This window comes from Petaurus breviceps, unplaced genomic scaffold (genome assembly GCF_028583685.1).
Source record: "Petaurus breviceps papuanus isolate PSGF00001 unplaced genomic scaffold, PetGlider_PUasm1.0 90205, whole genome shotgun sequence".
Taxonomy (NCBI): Eukaryota; Metazoa; Chordata; class Mammalia; order Diprotodontia; family Petauridae; genus Petaurus; species Petaurus breviceps.
In genome coordinates this window covers 975,238-996,195 of record NW_027187196.1, presented here as the reverse complement: position 1 = coordinate 996,195, position 20,958 = coordinate 975,238, and the positions used below count along the sequence as shown (strand labels likewise).

The following is a 20,958-nucleotide window of genomic DNA, read 5'->3' as shown; positions in this document are numbered from 1 at the left end:
GGCACCTATATGGTGGCACATGTTCCAGAACTTTCTGATGCTGGCGGGGGCAGCAGAAGGGGGCAAGGGCGCCTGGAAAGAGCCCAACAGACAGCAAGGCGAAGTTCACCAAGGCTAACCTTCCTCCTAAGGCATGCTGGGAATTCTGTGGGACCAAGTCTAGCTGAGGCTCCCAATGACTGGACTAGGATGCATTATTTTACATGAATAGGCCTGGCACCTTGTCATTATCATCAGGGAGATCCTTAAAGGTCTAGGCTTCCTTTGGATTTTCTGTGGGATTCCTCAGGTCCCTATGAGTGCCTGATGGGCATTCACGTCACAATTATGCCCCTAAATCTTGTTTACTCTGATCTACCCTCCCAGTCTCTACCTACTTTTCCCCCGCCTTGGCATTAAGGCATATTAAAGGTGGCAGCTTGTATCTGAGATATCAGAGATCCTGGATCTCTGTTAGTAGTGACCAATGCCAATACTGGGAACATGCATTAAGTCCAGGAGGAAAACAGCAAAAATGCATAAGACTTATTCTCTCAGACTTTCCAGATAGTTCTAGTTAGAAAAAAGTTTTCCTGACCCAAGTACCACAGTGATCTCCCTTCAGCAGTGGTACAGTTGGCAACCTAATATTTTTAAATAACAATTATTTTAAGGAAAAGAAGGGAATCCATTTGAGTAGCCTTTGAAAAATGCTAGAGACTAAGCTTAAATATCTATTTGTTGCTAAGTCTGCCTTCTTTAACTACATCTCAAGGAAGGATTGATTCAACTGTAAGCAGCTCATGCCAAGGACAATAGCAGTCATAACACAATTGGTACAGTACAAGTAGAAACAATAATAAATATATTTATGGATATTGATGATACTTAGCTTTCTCCCATGTGGCCGAGCAAAGAAATAATGAGTGAACAGGTTCAAAAATAGCCTCAGGAACAAGGTATCTATCTCAAACATTGTCTTGCTAATGTTAAGGCAGACCTCATATTAGTTTAGGGTCCTTCTACAGAAAGGGCATTTCTGATACTGAGGCCAAAATTCAAGAATGGATGACATTGCCCCCACTCTTAACAATAAAAAAATTATCTCCAATATAATGCCAGATTTTAGGGGGTCTTCCTAGGCAATGGAGATTAGTTCTGAGACATTTGAAGATTGGAAAATCGGTGGGAGTCCAGAACTGGGATAAGTGCATATTTCCACTTTCCACGGAGGAATGGCATCCTTCCTGTTTTCTCTCTCACTTTCTCTGCTCAGTAGCAGGGATTTGATGAAATTGGGACTGCCTTCGGACACAAGATCCTAAGAGGGTTGTGTGATTGTGAAAGGGGATCTGAGGGGATCCAGTCACCCTAAAAGGTTTGCAACTAAGTGTGGAATCAAAGGATCTTCATTGGTTTGGCTCTTCTATGGAAAGGGGGAAACAGCCTGGAAAAATAAGCCTAGGAAACCTTATTGTACAGAGGGATTAGGGAAGGCATTTCAGATTTGTGTGTTCAAATGAGGAGAAGGCTGGGGGCACTGCCCTCCATTAGCACCATCAATGGATGCCACTTACCAGCATTAGACTTAAGCTCTTCAGCTTCTGACTCGGTTCCATTTTGGCTTCCACCTCCGTGGACACTATTCATTGCCATGAGCTTCATCTTCTGTAACTTCATGGCCTCGGCCATGGCAGCAGCTGTAATACCTAAAACCAAAATAGCCACAATTCAAATATGGGCTCTTTCTTAACATAACTGAGGATGGTGCATTTGGTGGGAAGCTGAATGGAAGCCACAATTGTAAGTTAAAAAAAAACAAAGCTATTTTGAACTCCTTTGATCACATCTCCATTCATCTTCCAAATGACAGTCTAAAAAATTCTGATTATATAAATCTGAAACCACGGAGAAGAAGAGTACGAAAAACAAACTTGTCCATAAAATGACCACACAGTTAGTTAGCAATGAGGCATAATCCAAATGCAGAATGTGGGGGTGGCTTATGATGCCCAACAACTGCTTTACATCACTTTTTATTGACTCTGCTATCACATTGAATGTATCCATCAATACAAACACTACAAATTCAGACCAAGAGTGACCTCGAATTTACTAGAAGGAGGAACTCTGGCTGGATCATAGTTGGAAAACAGTACGATGTTTTCATTGAAGCCGAACTCCTCACTGCTGCCAAGGCCATCAACATTTCAACACTAATATTCTCCCAGTAATGGCCATGAGTCACAACAACATAACCACCCAAGAAGCCTTTCAGGAGATACAAAAGAACAATGGAAAGATGAATAGATGGAGTAAACTGGCTTGTCCTTAAGAGATCTGCTAAAGATACTAATAAAGATACCTGAGAGCAGAAAAGGAGGTGGGCCAGTCCCAGAATAAGCACCACACAGGATGAGAAAGCATGGAGAAGGTCTGTAATCTGAGTAATGAGGGAGCACCACACGGGTAACGTTACTGAAACACTGGAATAATGAAGTCACACCATGAAGACAGACAGCGCCTCACAAATGCAAGTAGCGACTACTTCTTTTGGGGATATTCACATCATTTTTCAAGTCATGGAGGATGGGTACAGCCTCAAGTAGGCTTGTTTTTACAGTTTGGGGAATTTATGATAAAAATTAACATCAATTTACTGACATTCACTATGTTCAGGGCAAGTTCCTGAGGGACACAAAATATAAGACATCCTTGCTGACCTCAGAGAGCTTAAAATAATAACCTCCTTCAAATGATAGCTCTGTGAGGTAGATACTTAGGCACATTGCTGAGCCCGAACAGAAGACACATTGCCTCTTTCACCTTCACTGACTTTATCTATAAAATGAAGAGTTGTATAACACGAATAAAGGAAGGGGAGAGGGAAACAAAAGACCTTGGGGCAAAGGGAATAATTTTGTTAAAACGCACCAACTGAAGGAAAATAAAATAGGACATAGTGTTAAACTATAAACCTAAACTATAAAATTACACATAAATTGTAAAATTTATCCTCACTATTGGTATTTTTCTCCAGAATTTATTTATTTTTAGTTTTCAACATTCATTTCCACAAGATCTTGAGTTCCAAATTTTCTCCCCATCTCTCACCTACCCCCACCCCAAGAGAGCAAGCATACTGATTACCCCTTCCCCCAGTCTGCCCTTTCTTATATTCCCCCCTTTACTTTATTCCCCTTTAATTTCTTGTAAGGCAAGATGGATTTCTATACCCCATTGCTTGTATATCTTATTTCCTAGCTGCATGTAAAAACAATTTTTTAACATTTGTTTTTAAAATTTTGAGTTCCAGATTCTCTCCCTTCTTCCCTCTTTACCCACCCCCACTGGGAAGACAAGCAATTCAATATAGGTTATACACATGTAGTGATGCAAAACATTTCCATAGTAGTTATATTGTGAAAGACTAACTATATTTCCCTCCATCCTATCCAGCAACCCATTTATTCTATTTTCTCCTTTGAAAAAAGTGTCTGCTTCTGACTACCCTCTCCCCAAATCTGCCCTCCCTTCTATCATTCCCCGCTCTTATCTCCTACCCGCCTACTTTCCTGTAGGGTAAGGTACCCAATTGAGTATGTATGCTATTCCCTCCTTAAGCCAAATCCAATGAGAGTAAAGTTGTCCCATTCCCTTGCACCTTCCTGCTCTTCCCCTCCACTGTAACAGTTTTCTTTTGCCTCTTTTATGTGAGATGATTTACCCTATTGTACCTCTCCCTTTCTCCCTCTCCCAAAATATTCTTCTCTCACCTTTTAATTTTATTTTGTAGATATCATTGCTTCCTATTCAACTCACCCTGTACCCTCTGTCTATGTATACATATTCACATATACATATAAACCCACTGATACATACATATACATATATATATATATACATATATATCCCCTTCAGCTATCCTAATACTGAGAAAAGTCTGAGTTACAAATGTTGTCTTTCCTTATAGTAATGTGAATAGTTCAACTTTGATAAGTTCCTTATGATTTCTTTTTCCTGTTTACCTTCTCATGATTCTCGTGCTTCTTGTACTTGAAAGTCAAACTTTCTATTCAGCTCTGTTTTTTTCATCAAGAATGCTCGAAAGTCTGGGGTGGCGCAGTGAATAGAGCACCAGCCCTGGAGTCAGGAGGACCTGAGTTCAAATCTGGCCTCAGATACTTAAAAACTAGCCATGTGACCTTGGGCAAGTCACTTAGCCCGAACTGCCCCTCAAAAAAAAGGGAAAAAAATGCTTGAAAGTCTTCTATTTCATTGGATGACCATATTTTTCCCTGTAGCATTATACTCAGTTTTGTTGGGTAGGTGATTCTTGGTTTTAGTCCTAGCTCCTTTGATCTCCAGAATATCCTATTCCAAGCCCTTTGATCCCTTTAGGTAGAAGCTGCTAGGTCTTGTGTTATCCTGATTATGTTTCCACAAGACTCAAATTGCTTCTTCCTGACTGCTTGTAGTATTTTCTCCTTGACCTGGGAACTCTGGGATTTGGCCATAATATTCCTAGGAGTTCTCTTTTTGACATCTTTTTGGTTCTAGAATATCAGGATAGTTTTCCTTGAGAATTTCTTGAAAGATGATGTCTAGGCTCTTTTTTTGATCATGGCTTTCAGGTAGTCCAATAATTTTTAAATTATCTCTCCTGGATCTATTTTCCAGGTCAGTGGTTTTTCCAATGATTTATTTCACATTGCCTTCTATTTTTTCATTCTTCTCCTCATTGGCTTTTTGGGCCTCTTATACCATTTGAGTTAAGTATATTTTTAAGATGTTATTTTCTTCAGTATTTTGTGGTCTCCTTTAGCAAGTTGTTGACTCGCTTTTCATGATTTTCTTGTATCGCTCTCATTTCTCAATTTTTCCTCCACTTCTCTTACTTGATTTTCAAAATCCTTCTTGAGCTCCTCTATGGTATGCAACTACTTCACATTTTTCTTGGAGGCAAAGAGATTTCTGCATTTGCCCTCTGATCAGATTCTTGGTCTCCCCATCATCCATGGGACTAGAGCTCTGGAAGCAGTCACCCTGCTGCCCCAGCCACTTCCTCCATTGCCCTGAGGCAGGGGCTGAACCACACTCTTCTCTTACCCAGGTCCAATATTTTGTCTTTGGCATTTATGAGTTGAGAAGTCTGGAAACTGCCACTGCTGCCAGTGATCCAGTCCCCTGAGGTCTGCTCTGGCCAGTCTGTGCTGCTGGTCTGTGCCAGCATGGCCCATGTGGGACTGCTCTCCGCTCCCAGCCCAGTGCGACAGACCCTTCCTGTCAGCATGCCAGGCTGCCTTTCCACAGAAGATTTGTTTCACTCTGTCATTTTCTGGGTTCTGTAGCTCTAAAATGTGTTTAATTTTTTACAGTACTGGAGGTGTTTGGGCGTGAGTTCAAGCAAGTTCCTGGTTTTACTCCACCATCTTGCAGTACTGGTTTTTTAAAAAAGGCTCATGAAAAAGTAAGCTCTTCCAATGTGACTTGTTTAAGGATGGAAATCATAGTAGTGAGAATCAGGAGAAAACAGATCACGGACTGCCCGTACAAGGGGTCAGTATGTCAGTTCATATCATGATGTGCCTGTCTGAGGTCTTTCCAGAGAAGTTGTCACCAGAACTCATTTATCAGTAGCTAGTCTCACAAAGAAGCCTGTTCTCCAAGTGACAATGAGTTAAACAGAGGAACCCTGCCAAGTCCACCAAAGCTGAGGACCTCATGTCTAAAGAAAGAACCTTTACAGTTGCCCCTCTTTCTGACTAATGACTTAGGAGAGGACACAAACTAGCAAAACACTTAGTGACGTTTTAGTTTGGTTTTGTTTATCAAACTATCTGCTTTTTACGAATATTTGGTGGCTAATCTCTGTAGAACAAAATGAATGATGCATCCCTGTAGCTGAAAGACAGGAGAACACCAGACAAAAATGTGTTTTTCATGCAGCTATGGCAAGAGAATTAACAAAATACAGTCCACCACATACTTTGCACTGCAATAGTGAATAGCAAATTATAAATGTCAATTTCTTTTTTCACTCAAATGTGTGTATTATGCAAATGACAAGATAATAGAGTAAACTTTAGAAAAAGGACATAAAGAATATTAATATAACCAAGAATCACAGACTCCTATAACTTGAAAGGACAAAGGAACTGAGATATCTGAGGGTCACAGAAGTGCAGGCGTCTTGAAATAAGAAGAAAAATGGGTTAAAATCCTGATTCTGATACTTATTCTCTCTGTCATCTTGGGCAAATAATTTAATCTCTTTTGTCCTGTTTCCCCCTCAGTGAAATTAGGAGGTAGAAATAGGTAGTCTCTGAAGTCCTTTCCAGCTTTAAGACCTAAGCTCTAGTCCAACTCTCTCATTTCATAGATGAGAAAATGGAGACTCAGTTATTGGCAGAGGAAAGAGAGCAAAGGGAGATCTTGCTAAAGCTGGATTTAATTTTTAAAGTCCTTCAGCAATTTAAATGATTTCCTGAGATTTTGTGAAAGTAGTCTTCAATAAATGTCTTGAAATACTATATTTTCATGGATAGATTGCTTCTCATTCCTCCTCAAGTCTCCTTTGCACATTTATCATCCATATCCCACCCCCTAACCGTAGATACACCCCAAGACTGTCCTGGATCCTCCTCTCTTCTTTGTTCCTCTTCTCTTTTTTTGCTTTTTGGGAGGGTGATGGGCAGGGCAATTGGGGTTACGTTACTTGCCCAAGGTCACACAGTTAATAAGTGTTAAGTGTCTGAAGCCAAATTTGAACTCAGGTCCTCCTGACTCCAGGGCTGGTGCTCTATTCACTGCACCACCTAGCCACCCCTGTTCCTCTTCTCTTAACCTCATCTCTTGTCATCTTCTTGTCTTCTACTCTCTATAATCTGCCTGCTGCCTACTTTTCCCAATCTGTATTTTTGTTTAAACTGCTCCCTCTTTTAAACTCTTCCCTATAAGACATTAGAACATATCTTCATATAGAAAATGGCTGAGTTAAGAAACAGAGAAAAGGACTGATACTGAAAGTTTATGTACAAATAAAGGGTACTCACAGACAGAACTTCATCTCTATCATTCCTCTCAGTTAAACAACTGAGTTTAGTATCTGGATAGCAAGAATCATTAAATTTCATCACCCTAGGCCAAACCCCCAATTATTCCTCCACAGATGTGGTTCTGCCCTGGATGGCCAATTATCTCATCTCCGCATGAGCTCTGCATAGCAGAAAATAGAGAAAAGGAATAGGAAATGTACAAGAAATTGGGGGCAGGTAGGAATGAGGAAGATAGAGCCATATAACATACCAGATACATATGTGAAGAGGATGGGGGAAGGAAAGGGGAGGAGCAGGACTGGACAAGACAGCAGATCTAGCAGGGATTTGGGGAAAGTGCACAGAAACATCTTCTGGTGAGATTCACCATGAGCATGCCAATGAATGGTGTTCTCCAAGCCCCACATCCCATTGTTTATGATAACTTGGCTTACCAACATGAAGATAGGTAGGGATGTGCAGGTATGTATGCAGTCACACACACACACACACACGCCTATGGGCTTCAAAATGAGCTACTTTGCAGAGAATAAGGTGATTTTCTAGCTTCCTAACTGCTCACTGTGACCATCCTTTTGTATTACTTTGAAAGCTTTGCTGTCAAAACTGTGAACAAGTAAATTAACGAAAAGGGAACTATGAGTAATCAAATCTTAAGGCTTACAATTAACTAAGTGAAATGGAAAGCCAGCACATTGCAATATGGCTTCATATGAAAACAAAACATTTAACTAAATTAACAGTTAAGGAATTGCAATGAAAAACATTCGAAAAAAGAAATGAAAAGCCATCTCAATGTGACATGTTCTGTCAGCTTAACAGGCAAGTACCATATAGCCTCTCATTCACGATTTGCATTCTGGGCTGCTCTGGGTCAAGTCCGTTGTGCTAAAACAGGAATAAAGAAACATCTGGTAGCACGAAATGTTAATGTGATATACCACATTGAATCTAATGACAACAGCTCGGAAATTTCCTATAAATCACCACTTGGAAGATGTGGGTCTTTTCCTTTCCAACAGAGGTGGCGTTCAGACTCATATTCTGGTGATATCTGCATTTAGCAGTTCTTTTATTTGGAAAACATCTGGATTCTAGAAAAGTCTGTGCTGCACCCAAAGGGGGAAAATGTGTGCTTGAACCTATAAGTAGAGTGATTGAGAAGGTGGGAATCCACAAGTGAGCTCAGCAGCATAAACAGGGTTCTCTGTTTCCTATTTACTGCTGGATACCCATAACAGAGCACAACTGGCCCAGTGTTCCTTAGATAGCCAGGAGCGGCTATCAGATTAAAAATAGCTCTGCCCAGAGAGATAGCTGTGAGGGAGATGCTGGCCAAACGTGGCCATGGACAGTGGCTCTATTCAGCCAGATCTCAGGAAAGGCATCTCACAGTGGAGGTGGTGGGGACTTGGGGTGTTGTCAACTGAGAGTTGTTGTAACATAGGTAGTCTGGGAATTTGGAAGAGGGGGCACAAGTTCTACCCTGAATATGTGTTGATGTGTGACCAAGAGCAAGTCACTTAACCTTTCAGACAGAGTGCCAAGACACTCTAGCACACTAGACGGTTCAGGGAGGTTGCTGACCTGCAGCAAAGGAGGGAATTCCTACACCTCTGAGTTTCCCAAATCAATGAAATCTCAAATCAGACCAACAAAATAGTCCCAAAGTCTACAAAACATATGTAATCACACACTTGTTCCAGAACAAGGCACAGGCATTTAAGGCAAGAGATCTACACGAGCCAAGGGTAGAAGATGTGTACCAAGGCCAATCTCTCATTTGCTCCATATTGTCTCTCCTAGTTGAGATGCATCCTCATCTCTTACTGGATCCAGTGAGGCCTTCTGAAGCTAATTCCTCTCTACCAACCCAGGAAACCTAACTATGGTAGGGTTACCAAGGCTGCCACTTTATTCCTGCTTGTGTGATTTTCTATACAATGCAGCCTAGGCATGTAATAATCCAAAGCAAATGAACATCTCTTTGGACAGTTCTATCAGAATTACTATTATGTGAGTACTTGAGGGATCATGGATTTTTTTTCTTCTTCAAAATTTTATTTTAGACTCAAATGCCAGAACACAAATACAGAATAGAGAAAAGAAACAAAAACTTATCATAAACTTAAATATTGGAACTTAAATACAAAGTTAGAAAGGAAAAAAGCATGCCATGTGCACAGCAGAACATAAGAGAGGATTCAAAATGTGTAACAATAAATTTTCATTTCAAGAAAGCCTACATGATAAATAATACTCGTGTTGAGAACTGTCAATCTTTTCTTTGCTTCCTGGTGAGTTTTCTTCTGTTGTCTGCTGTGCATTTTTTTACTTTGTTCTTTTTCTCTCTCCCCCCAACACCACCCAGAAGGCCACAATAAGATTTAGATATGCTTCTCTATAGCTATAAATATATACCTACCCTCCCTCGCCCCCCAGAAGGCTACAATAGAGTTTAGATGTTTCTCCATAGCTATAGATAAATATATATAAATATTAATACATATATAGACATATGCTTTCCCAAACCTACTACTCCTGATCTTTGTTTATGTGCATATCTCTTGTTTCTTATCCTTCCTATTGCCTTTACTTTAGTTTTACCTTCTACCTTGCCCTCTTATGACTTGCCTACCCCCTCCAAAGATCCCTCCCCTAAACTCCCATTCCCATAAATCTAAACACCCTTCAATACTCCTATTTACCTATTCCCTCACCTTCCCCTCTAAAGATCCCTCCCTTGTCCTCTCCCCCTCCCTATGCCCCTACAGTTTTATTTCTTCTGTATTTAGAGTATAAAAACTCTTTTAAATATATATGTATCATTCCCTCTTAAACTCATTCCCAATGAAAGCACGTTACCAGAACTGCCAGCCCTCCTCCACCATCTAATTCCTGTGTATCAATTCTTCCTTTTGCACCTCATTTGTATAAAATAATTACTTTTTCAAGCTGTTCCTAAATGGTTTTTCTTTTTAAATTCATATCATACTCAGGTTTACCCCAATCTTTCTTATGAACTAGCCAATTATTAATAAGAATCTTAGACATACTTTTTTTACAATTAATTTTTTATTTCTTTTTTGTCTTTATTAATTTGTTCGTTTACTTTTAGTTTACAAGATTCAGTTCCACAATTCCTTGAGTTTCACATTTTGTCCCCCTCCTCCCCCTCCCTCCATGGCAGAATGCAATCAAGTACAGGATCTGCAAATACTTCCACATTAGACATTAGTCAGGTTCTAAAGAAGAATTGTGGGGGTGGCTAGGTGGCACAGTGAATAGAGCACTGGCCCTGGAGTCAGGAGGACCTGAGTTCAAATCCAGATTCAGACACCTGACACACTTACTAGCCATGTGACTTTGGGCAAGTCACTTAACCCCAACTGCCCTCCAAAAAGGGGGAAAAAAGGATTATAATGGATGGAACGGACAATGGGAAAGAGGAAACAAAACCAAACAATAAAAAGAAAGAGAGCAGGTAGTTTGCTTCAATCTGCATTCAGACTCTGTTCTTTCTAGTTCTTTCTCTGAATGTAGACATCTCCTCTCCATCGTGAGTCTTTAGGAGTTGTTAGACATACATTTTACAATTATAAAAAGTAAACAGCCTGTCCTTATGGATCCCTTATAATCAGTCTTTGTTATACACCTTATATTTATGTTGGTTCTTTTATGTCGAATCGTAAGGTCAGTGTTTTTTAGCAAAGTCTCGAAAGAATTGAGAGTTTGTTAAATGTCTATTTTTTTTCGTTCAAAACAATACTTAACTTTGCAGGGTATGATATTTTTGGCCACAGTCCCAGTTCTTTTGCTCCTTGATATGTTGTATTCCAAGACCTGTAGTCCTTTAATGTCTCTGCTGCTAGGTCTTGTGTAATTCTAATTGTGGCCCCATCATATTTAAATTGCTTTAATCTTGATGCTTTTAATATATTTCTCCTTGAGCTGGGGGTTTCAGAATTTGAATATGATACTCCTATTGATTTTTCCTCAAAGGGATATCTTTTAAGTGGTGATCGATGGATTTTTTAAAACTTCTATCCCTTGTTCTAATGATTGAGGACAATTTTCTTTAATTATTCCTTGTAGTGCTGTATCAAGATTCTTTCTTTTTAATCTTAACTTTCAGTTAGTTCAATTATTTGTATATTGTCTCTTCTTGATCTATTCTCCAGATTTGTTGTTTTTCTTATAAGTTGTTTCACTTTCTCTTCTATTTTTTCATTATTCATATTTTATTTAATCACTTCTTGATCTCTCATAATTTCACTGGCTTCACTTTGCCCAATTCTAATTTTCAAGGTGTCATTTTCTTCCTTAAGATTCTGGATCTCCTTTTCTAGTTGGCTGACTTTCCTTTAATACCCTTCTTGTTTTTCTTGGATTATTCTTGTTTTCTTTTTTTAGCTTTTTTCTCCATCTCTGTCATTTGATTTTTAAAGTCTTTTTTAAAGATCTCCTATAAATTCTTTTTGGGAAGTGACTATTTGACATTACTCTTTGGGGGTTTCTTTTACTTCAATATCCTCCTCTGAAGATGAACCCCAGTCATTTCTATTCCCATAATAGATTTCTATGGCTGGATTCTTTCTCCTTTGCCTGTGCACTTTTTTGTGGTGATAGCTTAATTATTTGTATTCACCTCTAACTCTGGGGTGTGGGAAATGGTGCCTCTTTCCCCAGATTTTCAGTTCTTCCCTCTACCCTGAAACCAAAGCCAATCTCCTGTAAGTGTCCACAGTCAGGGGTTTTCTGCCCCACTGCTTCTGCACTTACCGGGTGTGTGCTGGTTCCTTCTTGCCCCTGCCATTCTTCAAAGCACAACTAAGTCTGGTGTTCCTTGTCAGCAGAGGTTCCCTCAGTCTTCCTGGGCTCAAACACCCAACTCCCCTCACTATCCCTGGGGTTAAAGTTCCGGTGGCTAGGGCTGAGGCAGCCTCTCAAACTAACCACAGGGCTTGTTGATTGTTGTTTGCAACAGAGGCTTGCAGCTCTCTGTTAAAATGGAACCCTAGCCTGGAAGTGTTTATTCTTCAAAGGGACCAAAGATTGTCCTGAGATTTTTCTTCCAATCTTCTGAAATTGTCCCAGGAGGATCAGGGTTATGCCCCCGTTCTTCTTTTATCTCCACCCACACTTTGTTCACCCTAAGATGCTATTTTAACTATTGTGGGGGAAAATCCTGAGAGCTTGGAATTTTCTGACTTACTCTCTGCCATCTTCCCAGAATCTTCTCCAATGATTTCAGGAGCAGAGTTCCCTGGCATAGGAAGTCTTGACCAAAAACAATCTCCTCTATTTCCTCCTCTATGATTTCAGAGATAAATCCTAGGGAGCTGCCTGAGGCACACAGAAGAAAAGGGACTTTGCCAGGGCCAAGGACTAGTAAGTGTCAAAGATTTAATTCAAATCCAGGCCATCCTGACTCAAAACCTAGCGCTCTCTCACACACCAGGATGCCCCTACGTATCTCCTGTCCCAGAATTCCAAATATGAGACGAACACTACTTGTGAATGGCACTCCTGGGCAGTGAATCCTAATTAAAAGGAATCAACTTTTCAACTATCTGTTCCCTTAGATTTTAAGCTCACTTGCATGCTCTCTCTCTCTCTCTCTCTCTCTCTCTCTCTCTCTCTCTCTCTCACACACACACACACACACACACACACACACACACACATTTTTTAATATTGAGCAGACATCAATCATACTTCTTATATGTGGTGCTGGCTTGAATTGGAAATTCACTAGCTTTCTTTATATAATCACTAACATAATTATTAATTAGCCTGTCAATAGGGGACTTCACTTTTGTCTTAGAAATCCAACTCACAGGGACAATTCTAATAGCCATGGAAAGAAACATTTGAATAGGTTATCTATAGGTTATAGAACTTAGATGGATTACTGAAGAGAGAAAATTTGACTTCAGTTAGCTGTGTGACTATAAGTAAATCACTTCACCGCAACAAGGACAATGGAGAATGTGTGACCAGTAAATCTTCTAAGACCCCTTCTGGCACCAAGAGTCTCTGAGTTGATGATTCTATTATCAACACTGGCATTTCTGGAATTTCTAGCCAATATGAAGCTAGAGGATCATGTAGAAGTGATTGGGCTTGGGTGTCCAGGTGGCCCCAGTTTTCAGGCATAATTCTGCTTTCATACTTTGACTTTTCCCATGCCATTTCAAAGCCAAGGACTTTACAGAACACAAGTTCATTGTGATCTAGGAAGAATGTGTATTTCCCAGAACAGTTCCTCTTCTGGCCCAGCTATGCTCAGGTCAGATACTAGAGGGCGCTTTGAAGCCCTCCCTACTTACAGAGGTCACACTTCCCAGTGTTCCAGAGGATGGACTACGCCAAGCTAGGAATGAAGTAGGCCAAAAGGCGTGATGGCAGAGCCTAGCAACTCCATGACTATTTCCGCAGCTTAGCTTCCGAGCAAATGCTTGCTTGCCAGTCAAGGTGGCTCACTGTCACACTGGATGAGCCACAGAGGCTCCAGAGAGTCCATGCTTTGATGGTATCACCCTTCACTAAGAAACCATGGATCACATTTAACTTAATAGCAAAATGATTTTGTTGATTCCTCTCTCCATTATCAAGTAGAGATTGCTGGGCATTTTTTTCAGTGTTTTGGTTAAGCCAATCAATAATTATTTATTGAACGTTTAGTTAGGCACTGAGCTAAGCTACAAAGAAAGGGGAAAAAAAGCGAATCTCTGCCCTCAGGTAGATCCCATTCTAATAGGTAAAGCCAACATATAAACAATGTCTACACATTGTTAGTGAATGAAAAGAAGATACTAGTGGTAGGGAGGACAAGAAAGGCCTCCTACAGAATGTGAGATTTGAGTTGATTTTTGAAGGAAGCCAAGGAAGCTTAGAGAGAAGAGATAGCCAAGCAAAGTCAGAAGATGGGATGGGGGGAGGGGCAGAGAACAGGAACTGAGCAGGTTGGTGAAGCTGGATCAGAGAATATAGGGAGTAGAGTTAAGTGCAAGAAAATGGGAAAAATAGGAAGGAGTCAGGTTGGGAAGGATTTTCAAAGGACCTGAGAGTTAATCTTGAAGACAGCAGAAAGCAACTAGAGTTTATTGGGGTGGAGGCTGTGTGACATGGTCAGAACTATGCTCTAGAAAATCATTTTGGCAGCTGAATGGAGGATGGATTGTAGAGGGGAGAGCCTTGCAGCTAGTCAATTATCACTTTTCATTGAAGGACTGAAAGTCAGGACAAATGAAAAAGCAAAGCAGTATTGGCTTTGGGGATAATACCAACACCTTGACTGATGCCTCTTTCCTCTAACTGCTCAAAGAAGGTATTTAAGATGCCCGTTTAAACTGGGCATCCCAAATGAATCTGTGTCAAAAAATAATGGCCTTCTTCCCCCCTTTCATGAGTTGAGGAATGTCTGCATGGACTCATATACTATATCAGACAGCTGCTATAGCAGTTGTTTCAGTTTAACTGTTTTTCCTTCTAACAAGGAAAGGCTTCCTGGGTATAGGGAGCAAGAGCCAGACATAACTGCAATATAAATACAAAAGGTTTCACTAAAACTTTTTAAAAAATCTTTTTAGAAAGAAAATAATATGCCCACACACAAAAAAGACACGCACAAAAATAGGCCTCAAAAATGTCTTTTGTTACACTTATGAGAAATTATCTTTCAACTGGTGAGTGACATTCACAGGTTATAAAATTGCAGATAGAAAGCTTGCAGGGACCTCCCAGGTCATCTATTACAAACATCTCATTTTTTTGGAGGAGGAGATAGAGGTGAAATCTGAGGGTACAAATAACACAAGTATTAAATAACCAAAGAAGGATTTGAACACAGGCCCTCTGACCCTAAAGGCCATGCTCTTGTATCATACTACAAAAGCTTCCTGAGACAGAAGGTTGTATTGCTTTCCCAAAGGTCACACAGGTGGCATAGGCTACTTCTTTTTTTTTTCCTGTAAGCACTTTAATGCTCACAAATTACTTTCCCCACAACTCTATAAAGATAGGTGGTGCAAGTGTTAGCATTTTTCAGATGAAGAAACAGAGGCTCAGAGAGGTTGAATAACTTATCCACAGTCACACAAACCCCTGGCTCCAAATCCAGCAATCTTCTCCATTCCATTTGCTAGGACAGGAGGCACCTACTGTCTTCAAAGCCTATGTCTAAGCATAGGAGATATGGAGATAGATTCAACAAGGCCCTGCTTCCCAGAAGCTTACAATCTAAGTGGGGCAAAGAACCAAATAAAGACATTACAAGGGAAGTAGAGGTAAGTGTGAAGGTGAGCTTTAGCCAAAGTGCTGCAAGAAATCTGAGGGGGCTGCATCTTCAAGGAAAACCACTGAGCAACCAAAAAGAGCTTCCTCTAATTCCTTAAGATTGGAGCCAGGCAATCAACTGGATTATGAGCAACTCTGACTGATATGATCACACCTTAGCATCATATTCAAGTAAAACCCACACCAAAAATCCTCTGATACAAGTAATGGCTACTGTGCTTGGTAACTGGGGGTAAATGGTGAACCATTCAATACAACAGGCTGGCCAGAGCTAAGAGTTACTTTCATAGCCAAACCACCATCCTCATTTTTTCTCTTTTCACTTTCATAACTTTCCAGGTTATCTTTGATCCCATGTGTATGTTCTCATCTGGGACTTGGCCATTAATGGGAGCAGAGATGCCATCACCTGGCCTTTTAGTTTCCCTTAGTGGGAAGCAGGTAGAGAGTAGGTTCTGGGCGCCCCATCCTGGACCTGGGGAAGGGGAATATCTATCTGTAATCACAGTTACAGGGGGGCGAACTGGGCGGCATAGGCTACCTGTAACCCCACTGGAGATGGAATCTTGGGCTAGTGCTCTGCCTAGCCACTGTACACAAAACACAGAAATATCACCCACTAAACACCCATATTCTTGAAAGAAAGAGGTAACGAAATACTGAACCATCAACTCAATTTGCTGTGAACTCCCCATGTCAATAATAACAAAAAACAATCAAAGAGAAGCTGGCAATGACGTCATCCTCCTCAGCAGGTATCACTAACAGGTAAACATGAGAGACCAAAGTAGCCACTACCAGAAGTAACTAGAAAGGAAAGTGATAGTGGGGGCTGGGTGGGGAGAGACACAAGCCTGTTCAGATATGTTAGAATGCATAACAAAATGTGTTTCAGTTACAATGATTCTCATCTAAGGAATCCTTTCAGAATTTCTGTGGCTGAGTCAGTGTCCGACTCTTTGTGACCCCATTTAGAATTTTCTTGGCAAAGATACTGGAGTGGTTTACCATTTCCTTCTCTAGCTCATTTAATAGATGAGGAAACTGAGGCAAATGGGGCAAAGTGAATTGCCCAGGGTCACCCAGCTAGTATCTGAGGTCAGATTTAAACTCATGAAGACAAGTCTTCCTGATTCTAAACCCAGTGCTCTATTCACTGTACCACATAGCTGCCCTTTCAGAATAAGAAGGAGTATCATTTCATGTAAAGTTTGCTTGGTGTATATCTTAGGAGAGATTAAAGCAGATGCAATGGCAAGTGAGAATGTCTCACCAAGAGACTAAAAGGGAAATCAAGAGCCATGATTACAGAGAAACGTTTTATTCCAGAAGTAGGGCTAAAGAGTCATTTCATTCAGAGACAAATTCACCGTGACTCCCTGGAGAACTCCTGGGACGTCTTCTTTATGTTATGACATTATATTTTGAAATGCAAATGAAAAACCAGGCAGAACATGCAGCCATGTTGGTCTTAACCTTCTCATCAATTACATTTCTCATCAGTCCTCGTATCCCCAGTGCCTAGCATGGTGGCCTGTACACAAAAAGTGCTTAGTGTACTTGGTCTCAATGAAAAACATTTTGTCTCCATCATTAAAACATATTTAAAGGTATTCAGAGCCTTTTTCTCTGGAATAAATTTACTCTATATTAACATCCATTTTTTTTATTTTGAGCTCTGAATTCTCTCCTTCCCTCTTGCCCCTTCCTTCACCCATTGAGAAGGCAAGAAATATGATATCAATTATATATGTAAAATCACACAAAATACATTTGCATAAAAGAAGCAAAGTAAAAAAAGTCATACTTCAAACTACTCAGAGTTCATCATTTCTCTGGAGGTGGAAAGTATTTCTCATCATCAATCCTTTGGAACTGTCTTAGATCATTGTATCGCTGAGAATAGCTTAAGTCTTTTCCAGTTGATCATCATTACAGTATTGCTGTTGCTGTGTACAATGTTCCCCTGGTTCTTTTTATTGCATTCTGCATCAGTTCATATCAGTCTTCCCAGGTTTTTCTAAAACTGTCCCTCTCGTCACTGCTTACAGCATAATAGTATTCCGTCATAATCATATACCACTACTTGTTCAGCCCAATTGATGGGCATCCCCTCAATTTTCAAGTCTTTCCCATCACAAAGAGAGCTGTTCTAAGTGTCCCTCTCCATAGGTATTCAATTTCAATAAACTTCTCTTGAATGCCTGCTATGTGAAAGGGCCCATCCACACCCAAAACAACAACAAGAGCAAAAGCAATAACAAAGCTCTGTCCTCAAGGAGCTTCTAGTCTACCTTAAGGAAAGCATCTTCTGCTCTCCTTTTTTAGGATAAGAGGTAAATTAGGAAGGATCAGAAATTTTTTATTTTTGTTGATTTTTGAACCCTAGGGTAGGATAAAGTGAAATTTTATCAGATTAGGTTCAATTTTCTAACATGCCAAGCTCTTTTGGGGGTTTTGATTGTAATCCCATGTGTTGGCCATCAGTTTTTGTGCCATATGAACATTTGGTGACTTGAAGATGGCACAGGGCACTCTACCTGTGGACCCCTTCCAAGGTAACAACAACGTAACCCATTAATAGACTCTTTGGGTCTAGTCATTCAACCTGTTCCAAACTCCCCAAAGTAAACTAGCATCTGTCCCACAAGGTTAACAGAAGAGGCTGTGTCAAATAATGCATTAAAATTTAGATAAACCTCAACATGCAAGATTCTCCTGACCTCCCAACCTAGTTACTCTGTCAACAAAAGAAAATTATGTTCATCTGCTATGACTTGTCCTCACTCTTTGGGATCACTCCATCTTTTACTAGATGATTAGTAACTGTACCTCTAACAAGAAATTTATGAATTTTACGAGGAATCAGGTCAAACTCAATGATATATTCCCAACTCCATTACCTTTCTTTTTATGAAAATCAGAACATTCCCCATTCTTTTTTGAGGAGAAGGCTGTAAAAGGCTTCAAAAGGCTTCCTAACCTAATGGTTTCTCATAGAGCAATATCAAAATGCATCTATGCCAGGGGTTCTTAATCTGAATTTCACATACCCCAAAGGGGTCCATGGATAGATTTCAGAGGGTCCATGAATTTGGATAGGAAAATTACACTAAAAAACTATGAAAAGAGGATTCATAGGATTCATCTGATGGCCAAAGGGGTCTATGACACAAAAGAGGTTGAGAATCCTTCATCTAAGGAGTGTTTTCACTTAAAATTTTATGTGGAATGTATTTTAGTTTGAAATCACAGGAACTTAATATTCTACCCCAGCCTTAGTAAAACAGAATTCTCAACCCTATGCATTTAGTTGCAAAGTGCTATTACTTGGGGTCCCTAGAGTAGTCAAAGAATCATAGATTAGATTTGTAAGGGATGTTAAATTCCATCTTGTCCAAGCTTCACATTTTCAACCTGTAGAAAATGAGACCTAGAAGTGATTAGCACAAGGTTACACAGGTTACTGACCCCAGGCCCTATGACTTCAAAGTCAAGGCTCTTTCTACTGGACCACAGTATACATGGAGATAGTGTTTAAGAGGGTAATAGGTAAAGATGAAATAATTAATATAGATAATTGAGGGAAGAGAAGTCACCTTCCCCAAAGTAATTATAGCCCTAGGGCTAGTGGATGGTTTGCCAGGAGACACATATCTTCTAGTTTCTAAATTCTCTCAGTCTAGTTAACAATAAGGTTTGGAAAGAGAAATAAAACATGTTGTAAACATATACCAATAGCTTCAAACGGCTGAGGGGGGGAACAATATAATTCAAATGGGAAAAATAAAACAGAGGCCACAAAAAATTCTGTAGGAACTTTCTGAATTCCATAGCCCATTGGTTGATAACACGGCTGACCTTAAGATGGGTACAAATGAGCAAATAGATATATACAAGTGATAGGTAGAAGAAAAGTTATGGACAGAATAACATTAGAAATATTGCATAGCTACAGGTAATGTTGTTATGATGAGCTGGGAATCTTTGGAGGATTTTATGGAATGGAGGTGAGGTCCTAAGTTCAAATCCTATCTCTGCCACTTACAGGCTATATGAACCTGGTCTAAGCCTCAGTTTCCTCCTTTGTAAAATAAGGGGATGAATTAGATGACCTTTAAATTCAAAATGTATGAGTCAACTGATCTATGGGAGAACATTTTGACCTGCTAAAGGGTCATTTTACCCGCCAAACTCCAGTCTTTTGGGCCCCCGACCCTCTCTTTCATTCCTCCTGCTTATTTTCTTTTTCTCTCCTTGTTATCCCAATTCCATGGTATAACTGAGTGGCAGCATTTCCATAAGAGCAGAAGTTATCTATGCACAAGACATGTGTGTAACTTGGGAGAGTTCCAAAATGAAAAGGACAATTTCCATACATTGTATGGCATTATTATTACTTCTGGTGACCTGTGTAATTAAGCCCCGCTTCCTGTTTGACTATTTACAGCTCTTCTCCATATTTTCCACAAAGGAGAACATCTAGTGTGTGTGGGCGGGGGTGAGGGCGAAGGGCATAGGGAAGGTTCTTTTTGGGTCTTGCAGACTGTACAGTCATGTGGCTTTCTCTTTTTCAGAGGCTCATGCTGCCTCTTCCCATAGGGATCTCCAATGACATCAACACCCTTTTTATGTCACAGGCAAGTCATGATTGAATTAGCAAATACGTGTTGCTTTGCATATGTAACGAGATTGTCAGATTATGTTGGGTAAGGAACCCATTTTCTGTTTGCAGTTCAGATGGTCACTTCTAATGATTACAAAATAATGCATTCTTGTATTAGCCTCTGGGCCTGGCATATTATAAGCAATAAATACGTGCTAATCAATTTATTTGTTTACAATCAAACACCTTGAGAAGAGGTAAACTACTAGTTTCAAAATTTTACTACACACAGATGCATGGGCATGTCTTGCATGCATGTCAAATATCATCTCCTTTCCTTTTTAAACTACAGCAAATGCCTCGTTTTCCTGGTATCTCCTCAGAATAAGCCTTTTTAGACACCCAAAGGTTTTTTGTTTTGTTTTTGTTTTTCCGCTTAAAGGTTTTATAAGTTAGGATAAACGAGCCCTTTCCCTGATTTATCACTGAGTAACTTTGACTGGTGGAGAGAGAAAATCATATTACAAATGAACAGCTACCTGTTATCAAATAACAAGGCATTTTAATCAAAGACCCCACCAAAAAATGACCAGTTAACGTGTTTCCACTGACCTGGGGGGATTTTTTTCCAGTTAACAGCCTCTGAAGAATGCTACCTTTTGATTCTTGTCTCTGACACAAAAATGATTGTCTCATTTAGCCAGGGTTCTATCACATAGATCAGGGAATCCTATTTACTCACATACCCTGGGAACATTAAAACACAATGGTGTGATTGTCTCTGGAAAAAAAAATGTAAAGATTGACTTTCCCCCCCCAAAAAAGGGGGTTGAGATCAAAAGGTAACTTTAATAGATGTTTGACTAAGGTCAGCCTGTGAGGAAATGGAACACTGAAGATGAAAGAGAAGAAATGGATTTGGCTTCTGAGCTTGGCCAAATCCATTTGGCATTGTTTAGCTTTTATGTAATACTTCAGTTTGGGGAGAGATATCATGGCTGAAATAAGTTGGCT

General features: G+C 40.0%; 1 protein-coding gene across 2 annotated transcripts in view; it reads right to left on the bottom strand.

The window, feature by feature from the left end:
- The window catches only part of DACH2 (dachshund family transcription factor 2), a 138,789-nt gene extending 137,105 nt beyond the window's left edge, over positions 1-1,684 (bottom strand). For both annotated transcript variants that reach the window (XM_069107741.1, XM_069107742.1), the window contains exon 1: positions 1,557-1,684. In XM_069107741.1, the coding sequence (XP_068963842.1) occupies positions 1,557-1,671 (115 nt within the window). In that variant the 5' untranslated portion in view covers positions 1,672-1,684. The remainder of the gene's footprint in view (positions 1-1,556) is intronic.
- Between the last annotated feature and the right edge of the window lie 19,274 nt (positions 1,685-20,958).